Source organism: Corythoichthys intestinalis, chromosome 8 (assembly GCF_030265065.1).
Source record: "Corythoichthys intestinalis isolate RoL2023-P3 chromosome 8, ASM3026506v1, whole genome shotgun sequence".
NCBI lineage: Eukaryota > Metazoa > Chordata > Actinopteri > Syngnathiformes > Syngnathidae > Corythoichthys > Corythoichthys intestinalis.
Window position 1 is genome coordinate 56,026,435 of NC_080402.1, and position 27,710 is coordinate 56,054,144.

Here is a 27,710-nt window from a genome sequence, read left to right on the forward strand (position 1 = left end):
ACTATGAAAGTCAACCTGTTCAGCTACACATCCACATTAGGTCTGTGGCAAATTTACTGTAGCTAAATGCTTCATTCCCACATACATACACATTTGCTTTTTTTTTTTTTTTTTTTCTTTCTCTATGTAGAGATAGAAAAACACTCCGGTTTCCTCCCACATTCCTAAGACGTGCATGCTAGGCTGATTGATCATTCCAAATTGTCCGTAGGCATGAGTACCAACGACCACCATTAACGACCACAATAGATGTGCAAATTAGGATCAGATGATCCCTCTCTGGGCACAAAAGGTATATTCATCAACTGATCCCTCCTTGGGTTTTCTAGTGTTAAGTGACAAATTAAATTAAATTGAACGCAAATTATGTCACTAACTCATTTATGTTCAGCTCAGAACTTTTACATCCATTCAAAAGTGAGATAATTTGCTGGATAACACTTTATGACATCTGTTATAAGCATTCATTAATGGTCATGACAGTGTCATGTCACAGTTATGATTGTCTAATGACAGTGTGCAAAGAGTCATGATATCTGGAGATTATCAAAATGTTTTGGGTTGGAATGTGGGATGTAGTGTCAGAAAACTGGGTCTGCATCAGAGGTTATGGGTGTACCAACAGAACAATGACCCAAAACATACAGTACCTCAAATAGCACCAAGAATGGTTTGAGTCAAATCGCTGGAGAATTCTAATGGTGCCATCAATGAGTCCGGATCTAAATCCCATTGAACACCTATGGAAAGATCTCAAATTTGCTGTTGCAAGGAGCACACTTCAAATCTGAGAGACCTGGAAGAGTTCGCAAAAGAAGAGTCGTCCAAAATTCTATCTGAGAGGTGCACTAAACTTGTTGATGGTTATAGGAAGCGATTGCTCTGTTATTTCTTCTGAAGGAAGCAACCAAATATTGAGTTGAGGGTGCCAACAATTTTGTCCAGCCCATTTTTTGCATTCTGTGTACAATTGTTTTGGCTTTTCTCTTCAGCTTTTTTGTGTTTTTCCAATGCAAATCCAAAAATTAAACACATTCATACTGAAAACATTTGTAATTGCGTTAATGTCTGGGAGAAACTGTATTTTCCGGAAAAATTCCAGGGGTGCCAATAATTTCGTCCACGACTGTATATACTGTATATACTAGTCCTTCTCAAAAAATTAGCATATTGTGATAAAATTCATTTCATTTCATTCATTATTTTCTGTAATTTACTGATAAACATTAGACTTTTATATATTTTAGGTTCACTGCACACAACTGAAGTAGTTCAAACCTTGTATTGTTTTAATATTGATGATTTTGGCAAAAAAGTCAAGAAAAAAATTTGCTTATTTCATCCGACCAATGCAAAAAAAGTGTTTTTTAATACAAAAAAAGTCAGCCTTCAATTAATTATATCAGCTATGCACTCAATACTTGGTCGGGAATCTTTTGGCAGAAATGACTGCTTCAATGCGGCATGGCATGGAGGTAATCAGCCTGTGGCACTGCTGAGGTGTTATGGAGGCCCAGGATGCTTCGATAGTGGCCTTAAGCTCATCCACAGTGTTGGGTCTGGTGTCTCTCAACTTCCTCTTCACAATATCCAACAGATTCTCTATGGGGTTCACGTCAGGAGAGTTGGCAGGCCAATTGATCACAGTAATGCAATGGTCAGTAAACCATTTACCAGTGGTTTTGGCACTGTGAGCAGGTGCCAGGTCGTTTTGAAAAAAGAAATCTTCATCTCCATAAAGCTTTTCAGCAGATGGAAGCATGAAGTGCTCCAAAATCTCCTGATAACTAGCTGCATTGGCCCTGCCCTAGATAAAACACAGTAGACCAACACCAGCAGCTGACATGGCACCCCAGACCATCACTGACTGTGGATACTTGACACTGGACTTCAGGCATTTTGGCATTTTCTTCTCCCCAGTCTTCCTCCAAACTCTGGCACCTTGATTTCTGAATGACATGCAAAATTTGCTTACTTTGGACCACTGAGCAACAGTCCAGTGCTGCTTCTCTGTAGCCCCGGTCAGGCGCTTCTGCCACTGTTTCAGGTTCAAAAATGGCATGACCTTGGGAATGCGGCACCTGTAGCCCATTTCCAGGACACGCCTGTGCTCGGTGGCTCTGGACTCTGTCCACTGTTTCAGCAGGTCCCCCAAGGTCTGGAATGGCCCTTCTCCACAATCTTTCTCAGGGTGCGGTCACCTCTTCTGGTTGTGCATCGTTTCCTGCCACACTTTTTCCTTCCCACAGACATCCCACTGAGGTGCCTTGATACAGCACTCTGGGAACAGCCTATTCGCTCAGAAATGTCTTTCTGTCTTAGCCTCTTGCTTGAGGGTGTCAACGATGGCCTTCTGGACAGCAGTCAGGTCGGCAGTCTTGCCCATGATTGCGGTTTTGAGTAATGAACAAGGCTGGGAGTTTTTAAAAGCCTCAGGAATCTTTCGCAGGGGTTTTGAGTTAATTCGTTAATTCAGATTATTAGGTTAGTAGCTTCTATAGAGTACCTTTTCATGATATGCTAATTTTTTGAGATAGTGATTTTTGGATTTTCTTGACTTTTTTGCCGAAATCATCAATATTAAAACAATAAAAGGCTTGAACTACTTCAGTTGTGTGTAATGAATCTAAAATATACAAAAGTATAATGTTTATCAGTACATTACAGAAAATAAGTAACTTTATCTCAATATGCTCATATTTTGAGAAGGACCAGATATATTTGGTCCTTCTCTAAAAGCGCAGAAGGCCATTAAAGTCAACCACTGACAGTAATACAAATACAAATTCCATTACAGTTGAAACTTTCAGTAAAATGTAAATGAAAACAAATAACTAATTTTCCTATATTTGATGCCAGCTATTAGTTACAAGGACTGGAAAATTGGAGGAATGCTAAGAAGAAAAAGATAAAACGCCTGTATGGAACATCTCATAGATGAAAAGATTAAATGGAAATGCGTGAATTTCACAATTGTGTATAAAAGAAGCATCCTCAAAAGGTTTCGTTTTTCACAATCAAGGATGGAGTGAATTTTCCCACTGTGAATAACTTTGTGACCCCCCCAAAACTCAAAACACCTTGATTATTATGTATTCAATTGAGTACAGACTGAACCATTGAAAATAATTAGCAATCATTGTATTTTTTTTTTTTTTATTGATGTACATACAATGTTTCAACTTAAATGAAATTAAGGTTCGTAATTTAATTATCCAAATAACTGCATGGGTTTATTCTCTATGCACATTTATTTTAAAAACCACCATTCACATCAAAATGTGAACTATAGCTAAAAAAACAAAAAACAAAAAAAACAGAATCAAACATAAATCTAAATAAGATGCAGACAAGTGGACACACAAAGCTGCAAGTGTCACTCGGACACAAATGTTTACATCCTTGTTTACTGCCCGTTTCTCCAGATACTCCAAACAGCAATAAATATTTTAAGTTTAGCAAGCAAGCTATGTTTCTGACTCTTCCTAAAGTTGCGTACAGCTGCACTTCCCTTCTTGTCCGAATACAAATGTTGTCAAATTCTCAGCACTGAAGTAGATTACTTGTGGTTTCTAGTTGGTAATCAAAGACAATGTTTGGTGAAAAGAACATTTAAGGATCAAACCGGGATCAGTGCAATGACACACTTAAAATGTCCAAAGGGTCCAATTAAAACCGTATTTGCAGCTGCTTCAAAGCTTGTTTGAACTTCATCTATTTAAACTTGACATCAGTGAAGTGTATCTGCCCACCCGATCAGAATTTTGTGTTTGCGCTATGGCCAAATTTGTCTTTTGAGTGGAACACTCCAAACTTGGTTGTATTTGTGCCTGTGATCATCAGTCAGGCATCTCATTCTAAAGCTCATGTTTAAACTTCGTTAAAGAATGACAACAAACAGGACCTGTATGAAAGTTTAGGAAAGTATGGGCTGCATACATAATACCTACTTTCTTATGTTTGGTAAATGTCCCAGCTTGAAGAAAAACCTTACCATGTAATCGAACTGAAACCTTGTGTATGTCATTCAAAATCAATGGAACCTCCAAAGTGTAATACAATCTACAGTGGTATGAAAAAGTAACTGAACCTTTTGAAATTTCTAACATTTCTGCATAAAATCACCATCAAATGTGATCTATCTTTGTCAAAATCACACAAATGTAAAAACAATGTCTGCTTTAACTAAAACAATCCAAACATACATAGGTGTTCATATTTTAATGAGGATAACATGCAAACAGTGACAGAAGGGGGAAAATAACTAAGTGAACCCTCTGCATAAGGAGACTTAAAGAGCAATTAAAACCAATTTCTACCAACAAAATTGAAATCACGTGTGTGCCAAATCTCCGAGGAGTGGTTAAAAGCTGCCCTGCCCACTATATAACACACACCTGGTAAGAATTGTCTTGATGAGAAGCATTGTGGCTCTTCCAAAGAGCTGTCTGAAGATCTGCGATCAAGGATTGCTGATTTGTTTAAAGCTGGGAAAGGATACAAAACCATCTCTAAAAGTCTGAAAGTTCATCAGTCGGCAGTCAGAAGTTGTCTACAAATGGAGAGAGTTTGTCACTGTTGCTTCCCTCCCAAGGAGTGGCCGTCCACCAAAGATGACGCCAAGAGTTCAGCGCAGAATTCTCAGAGAGGTAAAAAAGAACCCCAGAGTGTGTGCTGAAGACTTACAGAATCACTGGCACAGTCCAATATCTCTGTGCACACATCAACTATATATAAAATTATGGCCAAGAATGGTGTTCATGGGAGGACTCCACGGAGGAAGCCACTGCAGTCTAAAAAAAACATTCTTGCTCGTTTAATGTTCGCAAAAAGGCACTTGGACACTCCACAGAAGTTTCGGCAAAATATTTTGTGGACAAAGTTGAAGTGTTTGGTAGTAATACACAATGTCATGCGTAGAGGAAAAATGGAACAGCTCAAAACCATCAACATCTCATCCCCACCGTGACGCATGGTGGAGGGAGCATCATAATTTGGGGCTGTTTTCCTGTCTCAGGGCTTGGACAACTTGCAATCATTCATGGAAGAATGAATTCAAAAGTTTATCAGGATGTTTTGCAGGAAAAACTGGGGCCATCTGTCAGACAGTTGAAACTAAAAAGAGGATGGATGCTGCAACAAGACAATGATCCAAAACACACAAGTAAACCAACCTCAAAATGGTTTCAGAAGAACAAAATACACATTCTGGAGTGGCCAACCCAAAGTCCAGACTTTAACCCATTGAGGTGCTGTGGCATGACCTAAAGACAGCGATTCATGCCAGACATTCCAGGAATCTGACTGAACTACAGCAGTTTTGTGAGAAGAATGGGCCAAAATTTGTCCTGATCGATGTGCCAGACTGATCTACAGGAAGTGTCTGGTTGAAGTTATTGCTGCCAAAGGGGGATGGGGGCACAAAACATCAAATGTGATGGTTCACCTACTTATCCCCCCCCCCCTTCTGTCATTGTTTGCATACTATCCTCATCAAAATATGAAAACCTACAAATGTTTGGGTGGTTTTAGTTCAAGCACTGTTTTTTCATCTGTGTGATTTTGACAAAAATCAGATCACATTTGATGGTGATTTTATGCAGAAATGTGAGACATTCCAAAAGGTTTAGATACTTTTTCATACCACTGTATGTTTGGTAAATGTCCTAGCTTGAAGAAAAACCTTACCATGTAATCGAACTGAAACCTTGTGTGTATGTCATTCAAAATCAATGGAGCCTCCAAAGTGTAATACAGTGTATGTCATTCAAAATCAATGGAGCCTCCAAAGTGTAATACAATCTTTTCAGTTTCTCTGGATGCTCAAGGAGCGGAAATCTTACCGTTTTTATTTTGTCGGACTTTTGAAGCATATTGTTTCATGTATTCTGTGATTTTGGATACGAGTTGGGATCCACCCTAAAATGGCCTCCATCAAGACAAACACACTTTTTGGTACGTTTTGACTTTGCAACATGGGCGTCGCCAGACATATTTCACTGGGGCACATGACCCTGTATTGATCTGCAGTACTCCAGTATAAATTTCACTGGTAAAAAAAATACTTTGGTGTTTTAAGTCTACATAGAATAATCTAGAGAATGCGCATAATTAATATGGTCATATCACTCTATTCACTCCATATACACAATCTGCACATGGCTCCTTAATATGGTAATTTATGCACGTAACTTTGGCTGTTAGGCATATGAGTTGATAGATGATTTGATACTTCCGCAAAGCACTTTCGGGGGATATGCTGCATTCAGGTGTTCGTGTTCAGGAGGTCTGAGTTCCCAAGTTTGGAAAATTGTTCTGATGTGTTGTTAAGTCGTAATGTGGGATAAAAACATTGTTGCTACAAAGAAGTGCAGCCTATCTTAATGCTCCAACATACATCACCAGTTCAGTAACTGGCGCTTTTTATAGACACCATGTCAATGCAGCATCAATATTACGGCTCATGTGCTAAATTGCCAATCATCAATTCAAGAGTGTAAATGACATCTTCCCATTTGCTTTACAGGTTAGTGTCCGATAAACCGCCCATCCCTGCTGTTCGTTTTTAACTCTGCGTTGATGGTTGTGTGGTTACCTATTCCAATGAATTGTAAATTCAAATGGTTAAACTTTACTCATTACTATCAGGCGTTAATGGTGGTAAACTACTCTGTTCGCAAATTGAAGTAGCAGATTAGCTGCCATCTTTTAGCTAACTGGCTATGGAATCATTGACAATTAATTGCGATTTGAGTGAGAGGCTCTCACCAAAGAACTCTGTCTAATATTGTGTTTCTATATATTGATATTTGTTTGAACTGTATCAATAAGTGATGCCATTTATTTATATGACCAAAATGGATAGAATCAATCCGTACGAATGAATTACCGGTTTTTGGGATACAACCTCTAACAATTTTGTATGCGTGCTCACCATAATTTCCAGCTGGTTTAAGAGCATTTTATTTGTTTGCAGTCCCTGTAATGTGAAACAAGATGTTTCATGTTTTATTTCTATTTGACTCAAACAACATTACCCTAGCAAATGGATATTAGAAAGGTATTCGCTCGCAGAAAGGATAAGAAAAGCAAGAAGGAATGAGAGAGGCAAGCTAGGTAACCCACCTAGGCAGGCGACATAAACTACTTCTAGATGACAACCTAACAGTTGAGAAACACTGATTAATTGCATAACAATTACAGTGATATATCTTTGTTTCAGTCCAGACAAAGGAGAGCAGCAAAGTGTAGAAAGAAGTGAGCAGAGGTGAATTAGCGATTAACAAGGGATGTCCCAATTTTGATTTTAAATAGTGATGGCTGAAAAACAAACAAACAAAAACTTTTTTACAGAAATTTTTATTTTGGTTTAATTATATATAGTTTAAAGCGCTATTTCTGACTTTTTATGAGTGCTTAAAAAAAGTCTTCTGACGTCCCTGCTTTGGAGGTTCCACTGTTATCTTATAGCATAACAGTAAATTCTATCCCACTCAGTGTGTTCCAAGATGCAAAAAATATAATACCCATGATTCAGAGTAAATTTACACAATCAAGTAAATATGGAATAGTTGACGCGTATAGGTCATTTTTAAATTTTTGACGGTTATTGCTACCAATGCAATTCTGACCAAAGAGAGACGTGTAGGTAACAATGTCCAAATTAGTCATTTACAACATATGGATAATATTAATAATGATCATTTAAATACACTCAGTACAACAGCAGAAAGAGGGATTGCCAGAACTGGCTGTTTCAGATCATTTAGGGACAGTTCAGGAAGTCAAGACACTAAAGGTATGATTAGTTTGCACAATTAAAACATCCCAACACATAAGCACTTGATAATCCATTATGTCTCCTTTAGCATGCACTTGATGGTGCAAGTTCCATCAAACCACTTTCATCCTTGAAAAATCAACGTTTTAAAAAGTTCTAGATGAGTTTTTTTTCTTTCTTTGAAACTTGAATTGCTCTTGAATATTGGAGATGTCCAAGGTCATTGGGAGAGGCTGTCAAACCCTTTGAGTTCAACTGGAGGTCACAAGGGGCTTTGGAAAGAGGGCCGGCGGAAGGCAAAACAAGAGGGCTGGTAAATGTGAGGAGGGCGAAAGCGGTTCCTACACATTTGTCCGACACTTGGGGAGGATGGGTCCTCCTTCAAGCCTTCTCTTTCGCACTGTGGATGGAGAGATGACATGTGAGAGGGCAGAAACAACATGAGAAGAAAGGACAGTGATAGAGAGCAGGCATTAGACAGTTAAGATTCGAATTCAAGCTTGGAAGTACTGTACTTCATTTTGAAGGGAACTCCAAATGAATGACATGTTGGTTCTGATAATTTATTCTAATGTTAGTAACTCATCTATTATGTATAACCTTTGAAAATATTAATGTAATCTTAAAACACTATTTCCACGTTGTTGCTTGGTCGCACTGTAGTGATATATGCCGTCATATATATCTTACACTTACACTTTAAAAAAGACAGTACAATTATTTAGTTGTCATATTACAACTGCAGAGTATTCCGCCACCCACAAGAGGACAGTGTCGACTCATTACAGTGCTGGCGAAAATATTTTTTTTTTCTGTCTCAATTTCTCCCAGAAAATGATTGTTACAAATGCTTTGGTAGTAATATCATCACTTGTTTTCCTTGCAATGAAAAAATACAAATGAGAATGGAAAAAAAATTAAATCATTACCCTTTAACACAAAACTCCAAAAATGGGCCGGACCAAAGTATTGGCACCCTTTGAAAAATCATGTGATGCTTCTTTTATTTTTTTTTAATAAACAGCACCTGTTACTTACCTGTAACACATAACAGGTGCTGGCAATAACTAAATCACACTTGCAGCCAGTTAAAATGGATTAAAGTGGACTCGACCCCTGTCCTGTGTCCTTGTGTGTACTACAATGAGCATGGAGAAAAGAAATAAGACCAAAGAACTGTCTGAGCACTTGAGAAGCAAAATTGTGAGGAAGCATGGGCAATCTCAAGGCTACAAGTCCAAAGACCTGAATGTTCCTGTGTCGACCGTGCACGGCGTCATCAATAAATAAAAAGCCCTGTGGCTAACCTCCCTAGATGTGGACGGAAAAGAAAAATTGTCGAGAGATTTCAACGAAAGATTGTGCAGATGGTGGATAAAGAAACTCGACTAACATCCAAACAAGTTCAAGCTGTCCTACAGTCCAAGGGTACAACAGTGTCAACCCGTACTATCCGTCGGCGTCTGAATGCAAAGGGACTCTATAGTAGCATACCCAGGAAGACTCCACTTTTGACCCAGAGACATAAAACAGTCAGGCTGGAATTTGCCAAAACGTACCTGAGAAAGCCAAAAACGGAAGAATGTTCTCTGGTTAGATGAGACAAAAGTAAAGCTTTTTGGGAAAAGGCATCAACATAGAGTTTACAGGGGAAAAAAAACAAGGCCTTCAAAGAAAAGAACACCGTCCTCACAGTCAAACATGGAGGTTTCCCTGATGTTTGTTGGGGTTGCTTTGCTACATCCGGCACTGGACTGCCTGACCGTGTGCATGGTATTATGAAGTCAATCACACTATCAACAAATTTTGCAGCATAATATAGGGGGCTCGGTGTGAGAAAGCCGGGTCTCCCTCACAGGTCATGAGTCTTCCAGAAGGACAATCACCCCGAACATACTTCACAAAGCACTACAAAATGGTTTGAGAGAAAGTATTGGAGTCTTCTAAGTGGCCAGCAACGAGTCCAGACCTGAATCCCGTAGAACATCCGTGGAGAGATCTGAAAATGGCCGTTTGGAGAACGCACCCTTCAAATCTCAGAGACCTGGAGCAGTTGGTCAAAACAGAATGGTCTAAAATTCCAGCAGAGCATTTTAAGAAACTCATTGATGGATTCCGGCGACAGTTGTCCACAGTTATTTTGTCTAAATGTTGTGCTACCTAGTATTAGGCTGAGGGTGCCAATAGTTTTGTTCAGCCCATTTTTGGAGTTTTGTGTGAAATTATGATTTTTTTTTTTAATTCTCTTTTGTGTTTTTTCATTGCAAGCAACATAAATGAAGATATTACTACCAAAGCATTTGTAATTGCAATCATTTTCTGTGAGAAATTGATCATTATCTGAAAGAATTGCAGGGGTGCCAATACTTTTGGCCAGCAGTGTACACATTGGGAATGCATACTATATCGGCAAATTGGAGACTTGATGCACTTTTGCTCGTCCGTGTGCACACAGTTTTCCCTACACATAATGCTCGTGTAAGCGCGGAATAAAAATAATCACATAAAACATCACGTTTGCATAATATCATTGTCGTACAAATGCGGCCTAAGAAGCCTGTAGTAGCATCTCCTCGCCTTAAGTAAAGTGGCAGGAAATATGAAATAAAGATAGTCAAGTGACGTTAATGTCCCAATAATGAAGCAAAGAGGAAAACAAATGCAATGAACCAGTTTGTAGCGCAAAGGAACAGTGGGAAAAAGACACATTGCTTACTTCAAATTCACATAGTAAGTCCATTTACCATGGAGTGATTGTTTTATATACTGTATATATGCATGGTTTGTGTGATCCGCCGTCAAAGAGTTGCTGTGTAAATTTTTCTTGCAACACAAAGAGCACAGATGGTGTGTTTTATCATAAAAGTAAGGATGAAAGCACAGTAGCAGGCAACTTGAAGAAAGCTCAGAATGTACTGAAAGAAAATCAACATAAGGAACTGTGTGGCTTTGAAAGGAGGTGGTGGCAGTTCCAGCAGCTTGGAACAAAGTGAAAGCTCCCGTCAGAAAAGTAAGACTCAACATCTGTTTACTTAGTCTTTGACTTGAACTTTTTCCCAAAGGCACGTTCCAGCTCAGGGACTGATAAAGTGAGGGTAAAGGAGCCATCGGATTCGGACCTGACAACCCGGGCTTCAAAATGAGAGGAGGAAATGGTTACGTCCACAAATATGAACCATTTTGTCTTCCATGCATACAATATAAATACAATATTAAGGATGATGTGAACATGAAAAAAGCTCACAGACTCTAAAGAAATAATAATGATGTTTAGTCTCAAAATCTTTTGGATTACCTCATACGATCTGGAAATACAAATTGAAAAGCACGGTGCATCCTCTAGTGGTCAAATGAATTATTACCCCTTAATGCCTGAATTTTAATAGTTGACAGCGCTAGACGTCTAATCCATTTTGACTAGGAGGTGGTGAATAAATACAATTGGTAAAAAAAAATATATATATATATATATATATATATATATATATATATATATATATATATATATATATATATATATATTTTTTTTTTTTAAAGTAATGAATTTAAAAAGAATTGAAAAAATGGAATATGATTTTTAAAAAATGAATAAAAAATGTAAATACAGTGGTATGAAAAAGTATCTTGAACTTTTGGAATTTCTCACATTTCTGCATAAAATCATCATCAAATGTGATCCGATCTTTGTCAAAATCACACAGATGAATAAACAGTATCTGTTTTAACTAAAACCCTCCAAACATTTATAGGTTTTCATATTTTAATGAGGATATTATGATTACAATGACAGAAGGGCGAGAAATAAGTAAACCATCACATTGAAATTTTGTGCCCCCCCCTTTTGGTGGCAATAACTTCAACCAGACGCTTCCTGTAGCTGCAGATCAGTCTGGCACATCGATCAGGATTAATCTTGGCCCATTCTTCTCTACAAAACTGCTGTAGTTCAGTCAGATTTCTGGAATATCTGGCATTAAAGCATCTCAATTAGGTTCAAGTCTGGACTTTGACTTGGCCACTCCAGAACGTGTATTTTGTTCTTCTGAAACCATTCTGAAGTTGATTTACTTCTGTGTTTTGGATCGTTGTCTTGTTGCAGCATCCATCCTCCTTTTAGCTTCAACTGTCTGACAGACGGCCTCAGGTTTTTCTGCAAAACATCCTGATAAACTTTTAAATTCATTCTTCCTTTAATGATTGCAAGTTGTCCAGGACCTGAGGCAGCAAAACAGCCCAAATCTTGATGCTCCCTCCAACATGCTTCACGGTGGAAAAGGGGTGTTGATGTTCGTGAGCTGTTCAATTTTTCCTCCACACATGACGTTGTGTGTTACTTCTAAACAATTCACCTTTGGTTTCATCAGCCCACAAAATATTTTGCCAAAACTTCTGCGGAGTGTCCAAATGCCTTTGTGGCTTCCTGCGTGGAGTCCTCCCATGAACAGCATTCTTGGCCATAGTTTAACTTATAGTTGATGTGTGCAGAGAATAATTGGACTGTGCCAGTGATCTCTGTAAGTCTTTAGCAGACACTCTAGGGTTCTTTCTTTACCTCTCTGAATATTCTGCGCTGAACTCTTGGCGTCATCTTCGGTGGAAGGCCACTCCTTGGGAGAGAAGCAACAGTGCCAAACTCTCCATTTGTAAACAACTTCTCTGAATGTCGATTGATGAACATCCAGACTTTTAGAGATGGTTTTGTATCCTTTCCTAGCTTTTTACAAATCAACAATCCTTGATCGCAGGTCTTCAGACAGCTCTTTTGACTCACCCACATCAGACAATCCTTCTCATCAAGACAATTCTTACCAGGTTTGTGTTTTATAGTGAGCAGGGCAGCTTTAAACCACTGGTCAGTGACTGGGGACCAGTGTTGTTAATCTTACTGAAAAAAAGTAATTAATTATAGTTACAAATTACTTCTCCCAAAAAGTAATTGCGCTAGTAACTCAATTACCTGAATGTAAGAGTAATTAGTTACTTGGCAAAGTAATTGGTGATAATTACTTTCTCCCCCCCCCCCCTCAATTAAAAAAAAAAAAAAAAAAAAAAAAACATTGACTACACTATGTGAAGTTTTTTGTGGAGGTTTTTGGTACAATTGGCCCGAGCCCAATTCTTTACCCTAATTTACTCTTTACCCTGAATCAACTGTTAAAAGTTGTTAGAATTGCTCCCATTATTGCATTAGTTCCCTTCTCTCTACTTTCGACATATGAAAGTTTTAAAACTGTTTCATCATTTAAAGATAGATTCAAGTCAAGATTTTGCCGATTTAGAAGTATTTTATATAAAAAGTTACTTAGGTTCGCTAGGAATGTTCTCTACAACAGAGCCGTCCTAAAAAGTCTACTGCTTCAAGATGGCGGCTGTCTACTAACGCATTTAGTGCCATGTCAGTCATTTTGCATCTAGTTACATCTATATACAGTACATGTGATATCTACCATGTCTACCATATCTACCATAACATGCGGGCGTAGTTTGCAGGCTATCGGCTACAACATGTATTATTGGAGCTACCTAGCATCGCGTTTGCTCGGCGTCACAACTTTCTTGCCTCCTCCACACTCCTGCTCTGCTCTGTCGTCTCGGTGAGTCCGTCTCCCTCAGACTTTTCGACCAATATAGTAACGCATAGTAACGCATGCCTTTCCGTCCTCAGTAACGGTAACGGCGTTGCCAAGATGAGAAAAGTAATTAATTAGATTACCCACTACTGAAAAAAATAACGCCGTTAGTAACGCCGTTATTTTGTAACGCCGTTATTAACAACACTGCTGGGGACACACCTGACTTAAATTGTTTGTTAAAAAGTGGTTTCAATTGCTCTTTAGGTCTCCTTAAGCAGAGGGTTCACTTACTTATTTTGACCCTTCTGTCACTGTTTGCATGCTATCCTCATTAAATTATGAAAACTTATAAATGTTTGGGTGGTTTTAATTAAAGGGGGAACACTGTTTTTACATCTGTGTGATTTTGACAAAGATCAGATCACATGTGATGGTGATTTTATGCAGAATGTGAAAAATTCCAAAAGGTTCAGATACTTTTTCACACTACTGTATATAAAATAAACAGGAGGAATTCATGTGTAAAGCTCTCCTTTTTTATTTTTTAAAGGTATAAATTATAGATTTCTATTTTTAATTTTATTGCTTATTATCTGTTTACAATTTACTTTTGATTTTTAAACTTTCCAATTTCATTTTCTACATTATTTTTTTTTTAATTGATATAATTAATGTTACTTTCATTGACTTATTCCTCCTAACCTTTATGCATATTTCCCATAAATGTAAATTAAGGCATAAAGGGGTTCACCCATTAAAAAACTGCAAAGAACAAGCTATACTGTATTGAGTCAGTCCATTGTGACCAACAATCAAATATGAATTTAGAATTTACTAGAAGTGCATATGGGCAGTGAGGTCACCCATTACGCAGTTATATATACGTATATGTATATATTTTTTTAGAGCTGAGGTCATCATTTCAAGAGCTGTTGTTTTAGTTTACCTCAGCTTTCAGACCGCTACGAAAATGTAACGGCTGATTCATCTGTTATCAACAAAGTAAAACTGAGAAGATTAGGTACAGATAAAGTGGCCGCTTTGGCCAAATGCTACTAATAACACTGCCGAATGCACAAATATACAGTGAGGCCACTCAAACAGGACTAAAAACGAGGGAATATTTTCAAGTGGTTGCTGTAATGAAGTTTATGTGTATTGCTTACCAAGGTCATTGTTGTTCATCATGGCATTGGAGCTTCGGAGGCGTGGGCCCTGCTGGGTGAAATGGTAGCCGAACTTCAGCAATGTTGTATTTTTCTCCAACATGGTGGCTATCTCCATCTCCACTTTATTGCCTAATGGCTGGCTCTGAACATGAAAAGTCAAAATTGTTTGTTAAAACCCCTTCTAGCCTAGTGTATCATATTTGATACACTAGAATTTCATTATTTTGAGACTAATTTAGAATTTTGAAATTAAAAAAAGGATGCAAGTCAACACATGCATCTGCAGGTTCCATGAGAAAAAAAATCTGGATTTAGCTAGGGTTATAGATATTAGAGCGCTTATTACACATATTCATTTTGATTTTTCTTTTTCTACAAATTTGAAAAAAGGACCATTAGGACCTTATTTTTTAAGTTTTGGGATTCTCTGACAATTGCTTCATGTTGCAAGCATTAAGGGGTTAAAGTAAGTCGTTTGGCACAACAACACAATTTTAGTAAGTATTGACATAATTTTGTATCCCACTATAATATAGGTAGTTTTAAGCAACAATAATTATAGATATTTGATAGTTTTTTGTTTGTTTTTTTTACCTTAAAAAATACATGTTTTTTTCCAGGACATAAGAATATTCAGACACATTTCTTTTGCCATGACTCATTTTGTTTTTCTTTCACCAATCAAGTTTTAAACAGACTTCTGAGGGCCAAATAGTTGGCGGTCACCTACCTGATTGTCAATCCTGAGCTCAACTAGTGTCCTGTTATGCTGCAGTGACTCAACGAGGGCAATGATTCCAGTCCCCGTTATAAAGTTTGATTCAACGTTGAGGCTCTTCAGTGTTGTGTTAACCTTGAGCATCTCCGCTAGAGCCTGATAACACAAACAGCACACATGATTCACCTTCATTTTGTTCTTTTCTTTGGCAACATTAGCACTACGCCTATTTTGCCTCTGGTTTCCTTAAATCAACACCGTGCAAGGATCAAGGCATGAACTCTGCATGTCTACACGAGGGGTGTTGAAAAAAAAAAGAAGCCAAGTTTAACATACTGTACAGTTTCTGCCAAAGATAGCCGCTAATTAGCGATCTGCTGACTGGTTAGCTAATCTATGAGTCCTAATTTCAATGATATTAATAATCCAAACATGTTACTAAAATGACTAAGTAGCCTATATTTTGGTTGGCTACAGCATTCTAGAATGGCTCCTTTGTTGGTTTAACTTGGATTTTGCATGCCTTTGATGTTGTTTGATTTCAAAGAAAAGAATTTTCACAATGGCCTGGTTGGGTCACTTTTTTCAGGACACCAAAACCTTCATGTCCAAACTGTTGTCTTATTCACTGACCAATTTTAATCAACATTTTGGACCCAAAGAGACATAAAAAAAAATATATATATATATTTTGTCAGAATTTGTAAGACTGATGTCCTATTGACAACCAAATGTTCTCAACGAACCATTTTGAAGCTCGATAATACAGTATGTATTCAACTTGTTACGATAAATACTCTACAGAAAAAAATAAGACTGGATAATTTTATATTTGACAATTAAACAGACATAGCAGTAGGGTTGGGCATCGAGCATCGATGGGATCCAGTTCTAACACTCCGATGCTCCCGGAACCGTTCGAATTTTTAAATTTCGATTCCATGTTTCGACGTCCTGACAGCCAAGTGGGAAAAAATTGCTGGCAAAAACCACGAAGAAGAAGCCACACGAAGCGTGCGTTTGTGCATTGAAAACTTGATTACAACTATGGACATGGTGCAGCGGCGCTCATAAGTATGGCTCAACTTTACACAAAAAAAATGACCAGTCAGCTCTGTGCAACATTTAAATCACCACTATATCATGCAAAGGTGGCTGCACGACCAATATGATTAAACATCTCCGGCTTCATGGAATACAAGTGCCGACTGCATAGCTGAGTGCCGCATATTTGACAGGCTGCGCCAGTCAGGTAAGTAAAACAATAAATTACCTCTGTCTTCAGCTGCCCCCGCTTCACACTCTGCTGCGAACCGCCCCAGCGAGAGCAGTGAGGACAACATCATCCACAAAAAGCAGAGTTGATATCCTCCCACCACCCAACTCGACCCCCTCCACCAAACGGCTGCGCCTAGAAATTCTGTCCGTGAAAGTCACGAACAGAACCGGTGACAAAGGGCAGCCCTGGTGGAGTCCAACCCTCAGCGGGAACAGGCGCGACTTCGATAAGACTCATGCTCCTGTGGTACAGGGACTGGATGGCCACTAACAAGGGGCCATCGACCCCATACTCTAGGAGTACCCCCGACAGGGTGCCCATGGGGACACGGTCAAAAGCCTTCTCCAAATCTACAAAACAAATGTGGACTGAATTAACAAACTCCCATGTCCCCTCGAGCATCCTCCCAAGGGTAAAGAGCTGGTCCATGGTTCCACAGTCAAGACAAAAACCACATTCTTCCTCTTGGATCTGAGATTTCAACTCTCGACTGGACCCTCCTTTCCAGTACCCTGATGTAGAATTTCCCATGGAGGTTGGGGAGTGTGATCACCCAACAGTTGGAACAGACCCTCTGGTTTACCACTCCAAAGGCACTCCCCCCAATGACCATGAAATGTTGCACATGCGGAGTAAAAGTGTAAAACTCAAATGAATTAGAAGCTCAAGTAGAAGCGAGAGTGAACCTCAACTTCTGCACTTTCAAACGAGACCAACTAGTGGCAATGACGTAACTACGAGGCTTCAAAGACGACATGCGCACAGGACGCGTGGGCGCATCCCGCGACTTTAAAGGCAAAAAGCAGATGGTACTTACAAATGCTACAGGGTCATTGCTTCTCGTCCCAATGATACTGAGCCTCTCCACCACTGTGTTCTCTATTAAAGCCTGCGCGTACGCTTTCAAAGTCGGGATAGGAATATTCTATCCAAAAGGGGGAAAAAGGCATTGTAATTAATATTCTTTTTCAAGAATGTGTCCTAACAATGCAAACGGCCCTCCATGCATACACACTTTGATACCTTGATGTTGTTGAGGTTGACCTCTGTAAGTTCAGGATCATTCCTTTTGATTCTTATCAGAGTGTCCTCCAAATCAGTAGAGTTGGGTTCCTCATCAGGAACTGGTTTGTACTGGGTGGCCTGGATCACACCTGCCACAAACATACGTTGTTTACAGATAATGTGATATGTGTAAAAAACAATAAAAACCTCTGCAAGTGCAAAAATGTTCACCTACATACAGATTTGAGCTGTTTCACATGAACAACTATTTTAAAAACACTCAATACTACTTTCCTCTGAGCAGGGCATCTCTTGTTACAACAACAGGCAAAAGCCGACAACTGATGTTTTTGGGTTCCAGAAAAACAGCTAGCAATAGCCAAGAGAAATGACTTGAGAGTATATGCCACCATCCATACAATGACATAATGGTAATGCCGACTTAGAGGCACATATTTTGACGCGAAAACAAATACGTAATTGGTTTCTGCCTTGAAGATTGTGTTTGTGCCAAACATAGCATAGCAATCGGTAGTATTCATGGATCCAATTACAGTTTCCCACAGTCAGTCTTCAAGTTGATAAATGAGCGCTCATATTAAGCAGATGTGAAAATTGCAATTATAACCACATTTTTAAAAAAGTGACATTTCAGGAATATCCAGAGATCTCGTCACTTGTTCGAGATTTAGATGACCTTGCTTCCATAGTCCACTTGGACAATTACATAGTCATGTTACGAATGAAAAAGAACTGAGTTACAATTTTTACCATTTTTTGGAACAATAAATGAAATTGTGTGTGTTACATACTGTTTAGGCCTTGCTTGTTGACTATGGTGCTGCTCGCCAGAGCTTCATAGTACTGCTGGTTACTCATCAGGGTATGCATGCCCAGGATGGCTACGAAAGGAAAAGTTCAAAGACAAATTGTGTCAATGGCCCAAAAAAAAAAAAACAAGAAAAACAGGAACACTAGGACAGACATACAAATGTGGTTCAGCGAGCTTACTTGACCACCATGCAAAAAGATGATGGAAATGAGCATATACAGTACAACACATGCGTAGTCACATGTAACAGGCTGGTTTCATAGGTCATCGTACGAACAGTACGACCTTATGCTGATTTTACCTTCTAGTAGTCTGTTGATGCAACATTATGTAAAGTATTCAATACAGTATTAAAAAATGAAACGGGAAGAAGAACTGTATTGAAAAATAATATGTGGAAACCTGTCATTTAAGCCAGTGTTATTCAATCGGTGTGCAGCAGCACACTAGTGTGCTGTGAGAGATTGTCAGGTGTGCTGCGAGAAATTATCCAATATCGCTTTTTTTTCCTTTGTTTTTTTTCATAATTTCTAACACCATTGGGGTGGACAGAGCAGTAGACACTCAGACATAGACTTCATAATGATTGACGGGTCAGATTCCACCTTCGCTGCGCAACGCCTTTAAGTTGGGGGGCCCCCTATAGTGCGCTTCAGTTATTTGCAGTCCGTCGCAGAGTCAACACATGCAGTGAATCCGACGCCTGACTTAGGATTGAAAATGCACGAAAGCTGTACCGCATACAAACAGGAAGGATTGTCTCAGGAGTGATTTGTTCGAGGATTCAAGGTAATTATTATATTTTTCGTACCATGCATGCATTTTGAAACGTGAAAAAATTCAATGGGAGAAATTAACCGCCATGGACTAGCATCATTCTTCAACATATTTACGTAAAGGAAATGCAAACTGCCCGTTTTTTTGCTTTTAACCAAGAATCGAGACTCTTTTACGTCAATATCTATCAAGAATTCAGGGCTTTAAGCATTTATTCACAAGACGTTTCAACAGAAAAAGCCCTTTGTTTACATATGGCAGCTGCTAATTTCCTTACAGACTTGCCTCATATTTCGCAATATTTACGTAAAATAAATGCTACCTGCACGTTTTTTTTTTTTTTTTTTTTTGCTTTTAACCAAGAACAGAGACTGTTTTACGTCCATATCTATAAAGAATTCAGGGATTTAAGCATTTATTCACAAGAATTTTCAACAGAAAAAGCCATTGTAGAAGCCACCTTATCACAACAAAGAGCTATCAGACTAGCATCATTCTTTGACATAGTTACGTAAAATAAATGCTAAATGCACATTTTCTTTGCTTAGAACCAAGAATCGAGACTGTTTTACGCCCATATCTATAAAGAATTCAGGGATTTAAGCATTTATTCACAGGAATTTTCACCGGAAAAGCTCTGTAACATATGGTGGCTGCCTTACTGAGTAACAGACTAGCTTTTAACTAACTACTTCGACATATTTACGTAAAATAAATGCTAACTGCATGATTGATTTTGCTTTTAGCCAAGAATCAAGACTGTTTTACATCCATATCTATAAAGAATTTGGGGATTTAAGCATTTATTCACAAGAATTTTCACTGGCAAAGCTCTGTTTACATAAGGCGGCCGCTAGCTACATTTACTAGCAGACTAGCATTGTACTTCGACATATTTACGTAAAACAAATGCTTACTGCACTTTTTTTTTTGCTTTTAACAAAGAATCAAGACTGTTTTACGTCCATATTCTATAAAGAATTCAGGGATTTAGGCATTTATTCACAATAATTTTCAACAAAAAAAGCCATCTGTGATTCCACTCGGTCAGCTTTGATGGCCTTGTAAATAATGCTGGCCCACTATTTATCGGACCCGCGCTCCGTGTCCCGTCAATACATTATGAATATATGACTCAGCCTTGTTAACAGCACATGCCGCGCGGATGTCGTCGGGCGGAGTTGCAGTAGGAAGGAAGGAGAGTGAGTTATTTCATCTGTCGCGTTCAAGAACTGCTCGGATTTCAAGCCATCAGCCACCTTGCTGTCCATGACAATGTGTTGGAAATAGGGGGATAATTGAAGGTCGTATAGATAAAATGGAAAGGATATTTTCGTGTATATCGACACTTGACGAGTCTAATCAAATGATGTACAGTACACATTGTTGCGGACAGCAAGGTAGCTGATGCCTCAAATTCCAAGTAGTTTTGAACACAAGATGAGCAATGACCTTTCTCACCTGCACAAAACTGATGCTGCATTTGAGGAAGGTGTGAAGTTGGGACTTTTCCAACCTCGCACCAGGAAAAATATCATTGGAACACTGCTGTAACTGGGAAGTCGACTTGCCGCAATCTGAGTCAATCATCAAAATGGCCCTCAAGACAACGTATTGATGACAAAATAATGAAGTTAAATTAAGTTTCTTGGAGACGTCATGTATTTTTTCTCATACAGTGAATTAGCATAATGAATAATTTTATATTGACTTTCAGCAAGGATGTAACTAGAGAAAGCAGTTACAGTATGTGCTATTTATCTCAGCCGTAATTTTTTCTCCACTTTTTGATTGCTTACGAGAAGGCAGGTTTGCTGGAGATCAAAATGTCTTAATGGCCAAAATACAAAACAACTTGTCGCTATCAGCTATCTTTGTTGTTTACATTTGCTCGGGACGCTTTGAGGTCGCAACTGGGACCATCCGAGTGGGATAAGTCTGACTTTGCACATTCCACGAATGCAGCACGAGAACCTTCCTTGTGACGCACATGGAAGTCGTGGTGGCAGTTATGGATATGTTTTTAAAAAGGACAACTTCAAATTTTAACTGAGCCCTGGACAAGATTCTGACCCGGACGAAGGCCCTAGTATGAGTCGTGGTAAAAAATAGAAAAAAAATTTTTAAAAAGCGAAGACGTAGAGCTCAAAGGCAAGGCAATACAGTGAAAGCTTGGATTTACGTTCACCGGGGATGAGACGAAACCTACTCCATTATGTTTCACGTTCCATTAAATATCACACTAAGTATAAATATTGAGAAATAATTAAATATACTGTACCGAAAGTCATTTTGGAACATTTTTAGATTGTGGTGTGCCGTAAGATTTTTTCCAATGTAAAATTGCGCCTTGACTAAGAAAAGGTTGAAAAACACAGATTAACGCTGAGCATGCATATAAATATGCACGTGCGCTCAAAGTTCAGGAGCAACCTAGAGCCCATTTTACAATAACATTGATATTTAAACTTCATGCAAACCTCAATGTAAAAATGTTGGTTGCCTAAAAAAAGTAATGAGACACCCCCCCCTCCCCCCCAAACACACAATTATTTTTCAGAATAAGGCTTTGTTCAGCAAACCTATCAAAATTTCTAGGGAAATAATCATAGTAACAATGGCCAAACTTTAGAAGTATCTCTGCTGGTTTCATGCCAACACATGCAGATACCCTGTAAGGTGCCCAGCTAACAATGATCCAGCACAGATGGAGGAAGTGAGCGAGTGATGAGGAGGAAAGGTTGGTGGTGGGGTGATGAATTGATCGCTAAGGGGGAAAGGAGAGGAGTTAGCTTGAAAGGTAAATGGAATCAGGTGCTAGTAGGGTGGATAGTGAAGGGGTTTATATTTATTAGTGAACCAAATGTACTCAAATAGCATTAATCAAATAAATTATTGGATATCAATGAGAGGTGTAAGAAAAACAGTCCTAGCCAGTGTTGTTAATAACGTCGTTATTTTTTTAGTGAGTAATCTAATTAATTACTTTTCCTATCTTTGCAACGTTACTAAGGATGTGAAGGGGCGCGTTACGACAGTTTGGTTGAGTGAAGCACAAGTTGTCTGATTTTGTCACACATCAGCTGCCTGCCTGGAGAGAGCAGAGCGGGAAGGGAGGGCGGGAAGGGGGAGGGAGGTGACACCTTTGCAAATGCGATGATGGTTAGGTGGGCGGATCAAGCCCTGCTTCACTGCACGCTTTGGCAAACGCAATGACACAGCGATAATGGTGATGGGCCAGGGAATTTCAAGGGTAGCGTACTCAAACTTTATATTTAATATTGTTACTTTATGGAATATTTGAGGACAGTGTTCCGCTTTTTGTGCAGTAGGCCTAACATACAGTTTCAGAGATTTGCACTGATTAATGGCAGAAAGAGGTGGGTAGTAACGCGTTACATTTACTTAAGTAACTTTTTGAGAAAAATGTACTTCTAAGAGTAGTTTTAGTAAGCCATACTTATTACGTTTATTTGAGTAGATTTGTGAAAAAAAAAATACTAGTCTTACTCCGTTACTTTGGGTTACACAAGTCACATTTTTCCTCAATTTTTTTTTTTTTTTGCAAGGATGCCAAGAGTAGCTCGACCAATTTCACCAATGAGAGGTCGCAACAATAATCACATGACTCTTTTTGACCAATCAGATGCGAGCTTGCTGTTCTATGATCACGCTACTGACGCCATCCTGTTCAATCCCCTGATGTCTTTAAAGTTCCTATGACAGCAAAAAGCATGGTTGTTTCATATTTCACGCGGTATTTTATGCTCCTGAATGAAATGGACCGCTTGGATGTGTGTGAAAGCGATCGATTTATATATCCAATTTTTTTAATCCCGCGCCATGAAAATGAGTGACTTCCTGGATTGAGGAAGGATGCGAATGTGACGTCACCCGGGTCAGCATCTCACAATACATCATTGCTTTATAGCATGCAGATGGACTGAATATTCAGCTGATTTTGCGGATTAATTAGATTTTTTGCAAAACGCCAGCCAAATGTGCTGCAGGTTTTTGTTGCCAAGTAGAGCCTGAGAGCGTGTGAGCCATTTTGGGTTTCAAAAAGTTCCGTAACCCCCGGAGATTGGCCAAAACACGTCCGACAATCAAGAGACCATTGGACGGATGACGAAGTGAGGAATCTACGTGTTTTATGTTATGTCAAATACTGGGATCATGGCACACATTTTAATATGGAGGTGGCTTGCATTTTGTGGCTGACAATGCTTCTTGTCCACCGAGAAGGGCACTAGGTCAACGATTGGCGGCAAAACGGCAGATTAAAAGACTAATTTCTCGTCATCTGCGTTTTGCCAAATTGATGTATATAGTTAGATCGTCTCAAAATATGATTCTAATTCACATAATAATGCTATTTAAGATTTTTTTTTATGCTGTCGCAGGCACTTTAAAGCACCGTAAGAAATGAAGTATTTGACATAGAGCGCTGCCCTCAACATGACATGAAAGCGCAGACTTAAACTCTCCCAGGTTTTTTTTTTTTTTTTTTTTGGGCGCCGATTGACCACGGAAAACCGGAGATTTGATCCTTTTAATTTCATAAGAGTAGCTATGAAGGAACTATTCACCATTCAAACTAGGAAATATTTTCTCCACGAGAGGGCACTCACGCTCTTTGGACGAATAATGCTTCATTTCTGTCAATTTTTTTTCTCTCGGCGGAATTCAATAATTTTTTTTTTCTTTCTTTGGCTTAGTGTGGTTATGTAATGGGTTATTGTACAGTATCGTTATAACAACAGTTCATAAAGATAACGGCTGAGAAAAAAAATACCATTGTTAAAAAAAATCGAACAAAAATGTAATCAGTTACTCACAATGTTACTCATTACTTGAGTATTCTTTTCACCAAATACTTTTGTACTTGAGTACATTTTTTTGGATGACTACTTTTACTTGGGTATATTACCTTTAAGTAACGCTACTCTTACTTGAGTAAAATGTTTGGCTACCCTACCCACCTCTGGTTAATGGTCAGTTTACATTTGTGTTTTCTTAACAGACTGTAATATATTTGATCTGAATAAATACCAAATGTTCTAAAAATACTGTATATAGCGTTTTATTCTCCAATCAGTTATCTTTGATGTGAAAGATGTTTTAGAATGCATAATGTAATCATGTGTAGAAAAGATGATAAGTAACGTCTAACTTAACATCTTACTTTTTTTAAAAGTAAGATACAAACAATGGTCCTAACTTGCAGTTCCATTAATTTAAGGGATGTGTTACCTGCTATATCACACAGTTCAGCATCAGTAGCACTGGCAAGTGCTTCTTCAAGTTCAGGCTCCAGAGTTACATTCTCCATAATAGGGTCCACCATCTTTTTAGGTACCCAGGCCTTCCCTGTAAAAGGAAAGATGTTTAATCATCCACCATGGCTTACAACTCACATTCACACCAAAAAGACGAACAGAAAATGTGGTTTGTTACGAATTGTTTTCATTAAAAAGAGCTATATTCAGCAGTTTTTATCAAATATGTTTATAATATTTAAGCGTGGCTAAAAAAGAAATGCACAAGTGTTTGATAAATGGATGGCTATTATCTGATGTAAATTAACAATGAACACAACCGTTTCCTTGCCTTTTATCTTTTTGTCAGTAGCAGCAAAAAAAAATCCCTTCAGTGCTCATGGAAAGTAGCGTTGTCAACAAAACAGTCTGGGCTGTGAATTGAGAATATATAATGTACCATCTACTGTATAAGCATCTGTTACTTTGTATCAAAGATGAGCCTTGTGAGCTTCCTTCTGACATCATCTGACTTCATGTTGATGACACAAAGTAAAGACATTTATGTGCACGCTCTGTCTAACATCAAACTCCACTCTGTTGTGTTTTCAGCCCCTGCCACCTTATGTTTAGACTTCCATGTAAACAATGGTGGCTTGGCAGCAAAGAAGGAAAAATAGACAGTTTCATAGACTTTTGTGGCGCAAACTGGGCAGGGTTAAGAGAATACGCCATTAGCAACAAGTGTAGAGTGTAAACACTATGATTGGATCATGGTGACCAGTCCAAGATGTACAGTACACAGTCTTCTGGTAGATACCTTGGGAAAACCCACGCAAGCTTTTAGTCTGAGTGGAGAAATGTCATTTTAAAGTATTACGTCCTGATTCACGATGAATGCATAGATATTGTAAAATTCTACTCGTATTAATTAATTAAAATGTTTTGCTGATGAACAATTTTTTCATGTCAATGACGTGACTAAATCATAACGAGACAAATGCCAGTTTCCGTCGGACGAGACAACAACGAGATGAAAATGCATCATAGTTTCTGTCACATACAAGAATGTGGTAGTTTTTATTGGTTAATATCTTGTTCAAGTGTCAATCTTGTTTGTACTCATGTTGCTCCCTCTAGTGCTCAGTTACGGTATAGTTGCACATGCTTATCGATTGCACCGAAGGCATGAAAATGAAACCATCACAATGAAACTATTCACAATCAGAAAAAAAGAAAAAAATTAAAGTAACTTGCAACACAGGTGACAATTTGATAAGTACCGGTAGTAGAGTAAAGAGTGCATACAGTGACATGAAAAAGTATCTGAACCTTTCGGAATTTCTCCCATTCCAGCATAAAATTACAATCAAATGTGATCTTATCTTTGTCAAAATCACACAGATGAAAATGCAGTGTCTGCTTTAACTAAAACTACCCAAACATTTATAGGTTTTCATATTTTAACTCATTTGCTCCCAAAAACGTATGAATACATTCTATTTTTAATTGTTTCAGTGTCCCAAAAACGTCTTTTATGTTTTTTTTTCCCACAAGAGACATCTCTAGGTTCTGATGCAACTTTGTTCCAAAGCACAACGCTGAAAATCCATTTTAAAGCAATAAAACTGTCAACTGGAGGCCAGTAGCGTATTTGGTAAGACCCGCAACCTGATTCAACGGAACGAACGGCCGGGCCGCACGGCTGGGCCGCCGGCATAAGATGACCAAATGGACTACCAGGACGCCAGGCGCGGGAAGTCCGAGCAAGACGACCGGGAAGACGTCCGGTACGCCAGGCGACGAACGACCAAGTGCGACGACCAGGAGGACGTCCAGGATGCCAGGCGGCGGACGACCGAGCAGAACAACCGGCAGCACGCCCGGGATGCCAGGCACTGGACGACCGAGTAGAACGACCGGGACCACCAGTGCAGAAGACGATGCCGTTGAGTCCGTGCTGCTCGCTGAACAGAGCCTGCGCCGCTGTGCTCAGCCGCTCGCGTCCCCCGCACCCTCCAGTGTCGCGCGACTCAGTTGGAAATGCGCAGAGCCAAACCAGTTCTCGGTCAAAAAAGCTGTCTAAAGACCAAAAAAGATCAAAGATTGTTGATTTGTATAAAGCTGGGAAAGGATACAAAACCATCTGTAAAAGTCTGAATGTTCATCAATCAACAGTGAGAGAAGATGTCTACAAATGAAGACCGTTTGGCACTGTTGCTTCTCTCCCAGGGAGTGGTCGTCCACCAAAGATAACCCCAAGAGTTCAGCGCTGAATACTCAGAGAGGTAAAAAAAAGAACCCTACGTGTCTGCTAAAGACTCATAGAAATCACGGGCATAGTCCGATATCTCTGTGCACACATAAACTATATGTAAAACTAGAATGGTGTTCATGGGAGGACTCCATGGAGGAAGCCACTGCTGTCTAAAAAAAAACAGTGTTGCTCGTTTATTGTTCTCAGAAAGGCATTTCGGCACTCCACAGAAGTTTTGGCAAAAAAAATTGTGGACTGATGAAACCAAAGTTGAATTGTTTGGGAGTGACACACAACGTCATGTGTGGAGGAAAAATAGAACAGCTCAACAACATCAACACCTCATCCCCACCGTAAAGCATGGTGGAGGGAGAGATGTTGGAGCATCATGATTTGTGGCTGTTTTGCTCTCTCAGGGCCTGGACAACTTGCAATCATTAATGGAAGAATGAATTCAAAAGTTTATCAGGATGTTTTGCAAGAAAACCTGAGGCCGTCTGTCAGACAGTTGAAGCTAAGTAGAGGATGGATGCTGCAAAAAGACAATGATCTCAAACACAAGTAAATCAAATTCAGAATGGTTTCAGAAGAACAAAATACACGTTTTGGAGTGGCCAAGTCAAAGTCCAGACTTGAACCCCAATGAGATGCTGTGGCATGACCTTAAGACAGGGATTAATGCTGGACATCCCAGGAATCTGACTGAACTACTGCATTTTTGTAGAAAAGAATGGGCCGAGATTAGTCCTGATCGATGTGCCAGACTGATCTGCAGCTACAGGAACCGTCTGGTTGAGGTTATTGCTGCCAAAGGCACAAAATATTAAATGTGATGGTTCATTTACTTATTTTCCCCCCTTCTGTCATTGTTTGCATACTATCCTCATCAAAATATGAAAACCTATAAATGTTTGGGTGGTTTTAGTTAAAGCAGACACAGTTTTTTCATCAGTGTGAGTTTGACAAAGATCAGATCACATTTGATGGGGATTTTATGCAGAAATGTGAGAAATTCCAAATGGTTCAGATATTTTATTATACCACGGTTTACCCGGTGTAAAT

The 27,710-nt window shown here is 39.0% G+C and overlaps 1 protein-coding gene across 5 annotated transcripts in view; it reads right to left on the reverse strand.

The window, feature by feature from the left end:
- Positions 1-3,380: 3,380 nt before the first annotated feature.
- Positions 3,381-27,710, reverse strand: part of tmod1 (tropomodulin 1) — a 47,537-nt gene continuing 23,207 nt past the window's right edge. For 4 of the 5 annotated variants that reach the window (XM_057843233.1, XM_057843236.1, XM_057843234.1 and 1 more), the window contains exons 5-12: positions 24,387-24,503; positions 18,337-18,426; positions 17,543-17,673; positions 17,337-17,444; positions 15,253-15,396; positions 14,520-14,664; positions 10,813-10,912; positions 3,381-8,180 (exon numbers count right to left, since the gene is read on the reverse strand). In XM_057843233.1, the coding sequence (XP_057699216.1) occupies positions 8,162-8,180; positions 10,813-10,912; positions 14,520-14,664; positions 15,253-15,396; positions 17,337-17,444; positions 17,543-17,673; positions 18,337-18,426; positions 24,387-24,503 (854 nt within the window). In that variant the 3' untranslated portion in view covers positions 3,381-8,161. The remainder of the gene's footprint in view (positions 8,181-10,812; positions 10,913-14,519; positions 14,665-15,252; positions 15,397-17,336; positions 17,445-17,542; positions 17,674-18,336; positions 18,427-24,386; positions 24,504-27,710) is intronic. The other variant, XM_057843237.1, reaches the window with a different exon arrangement.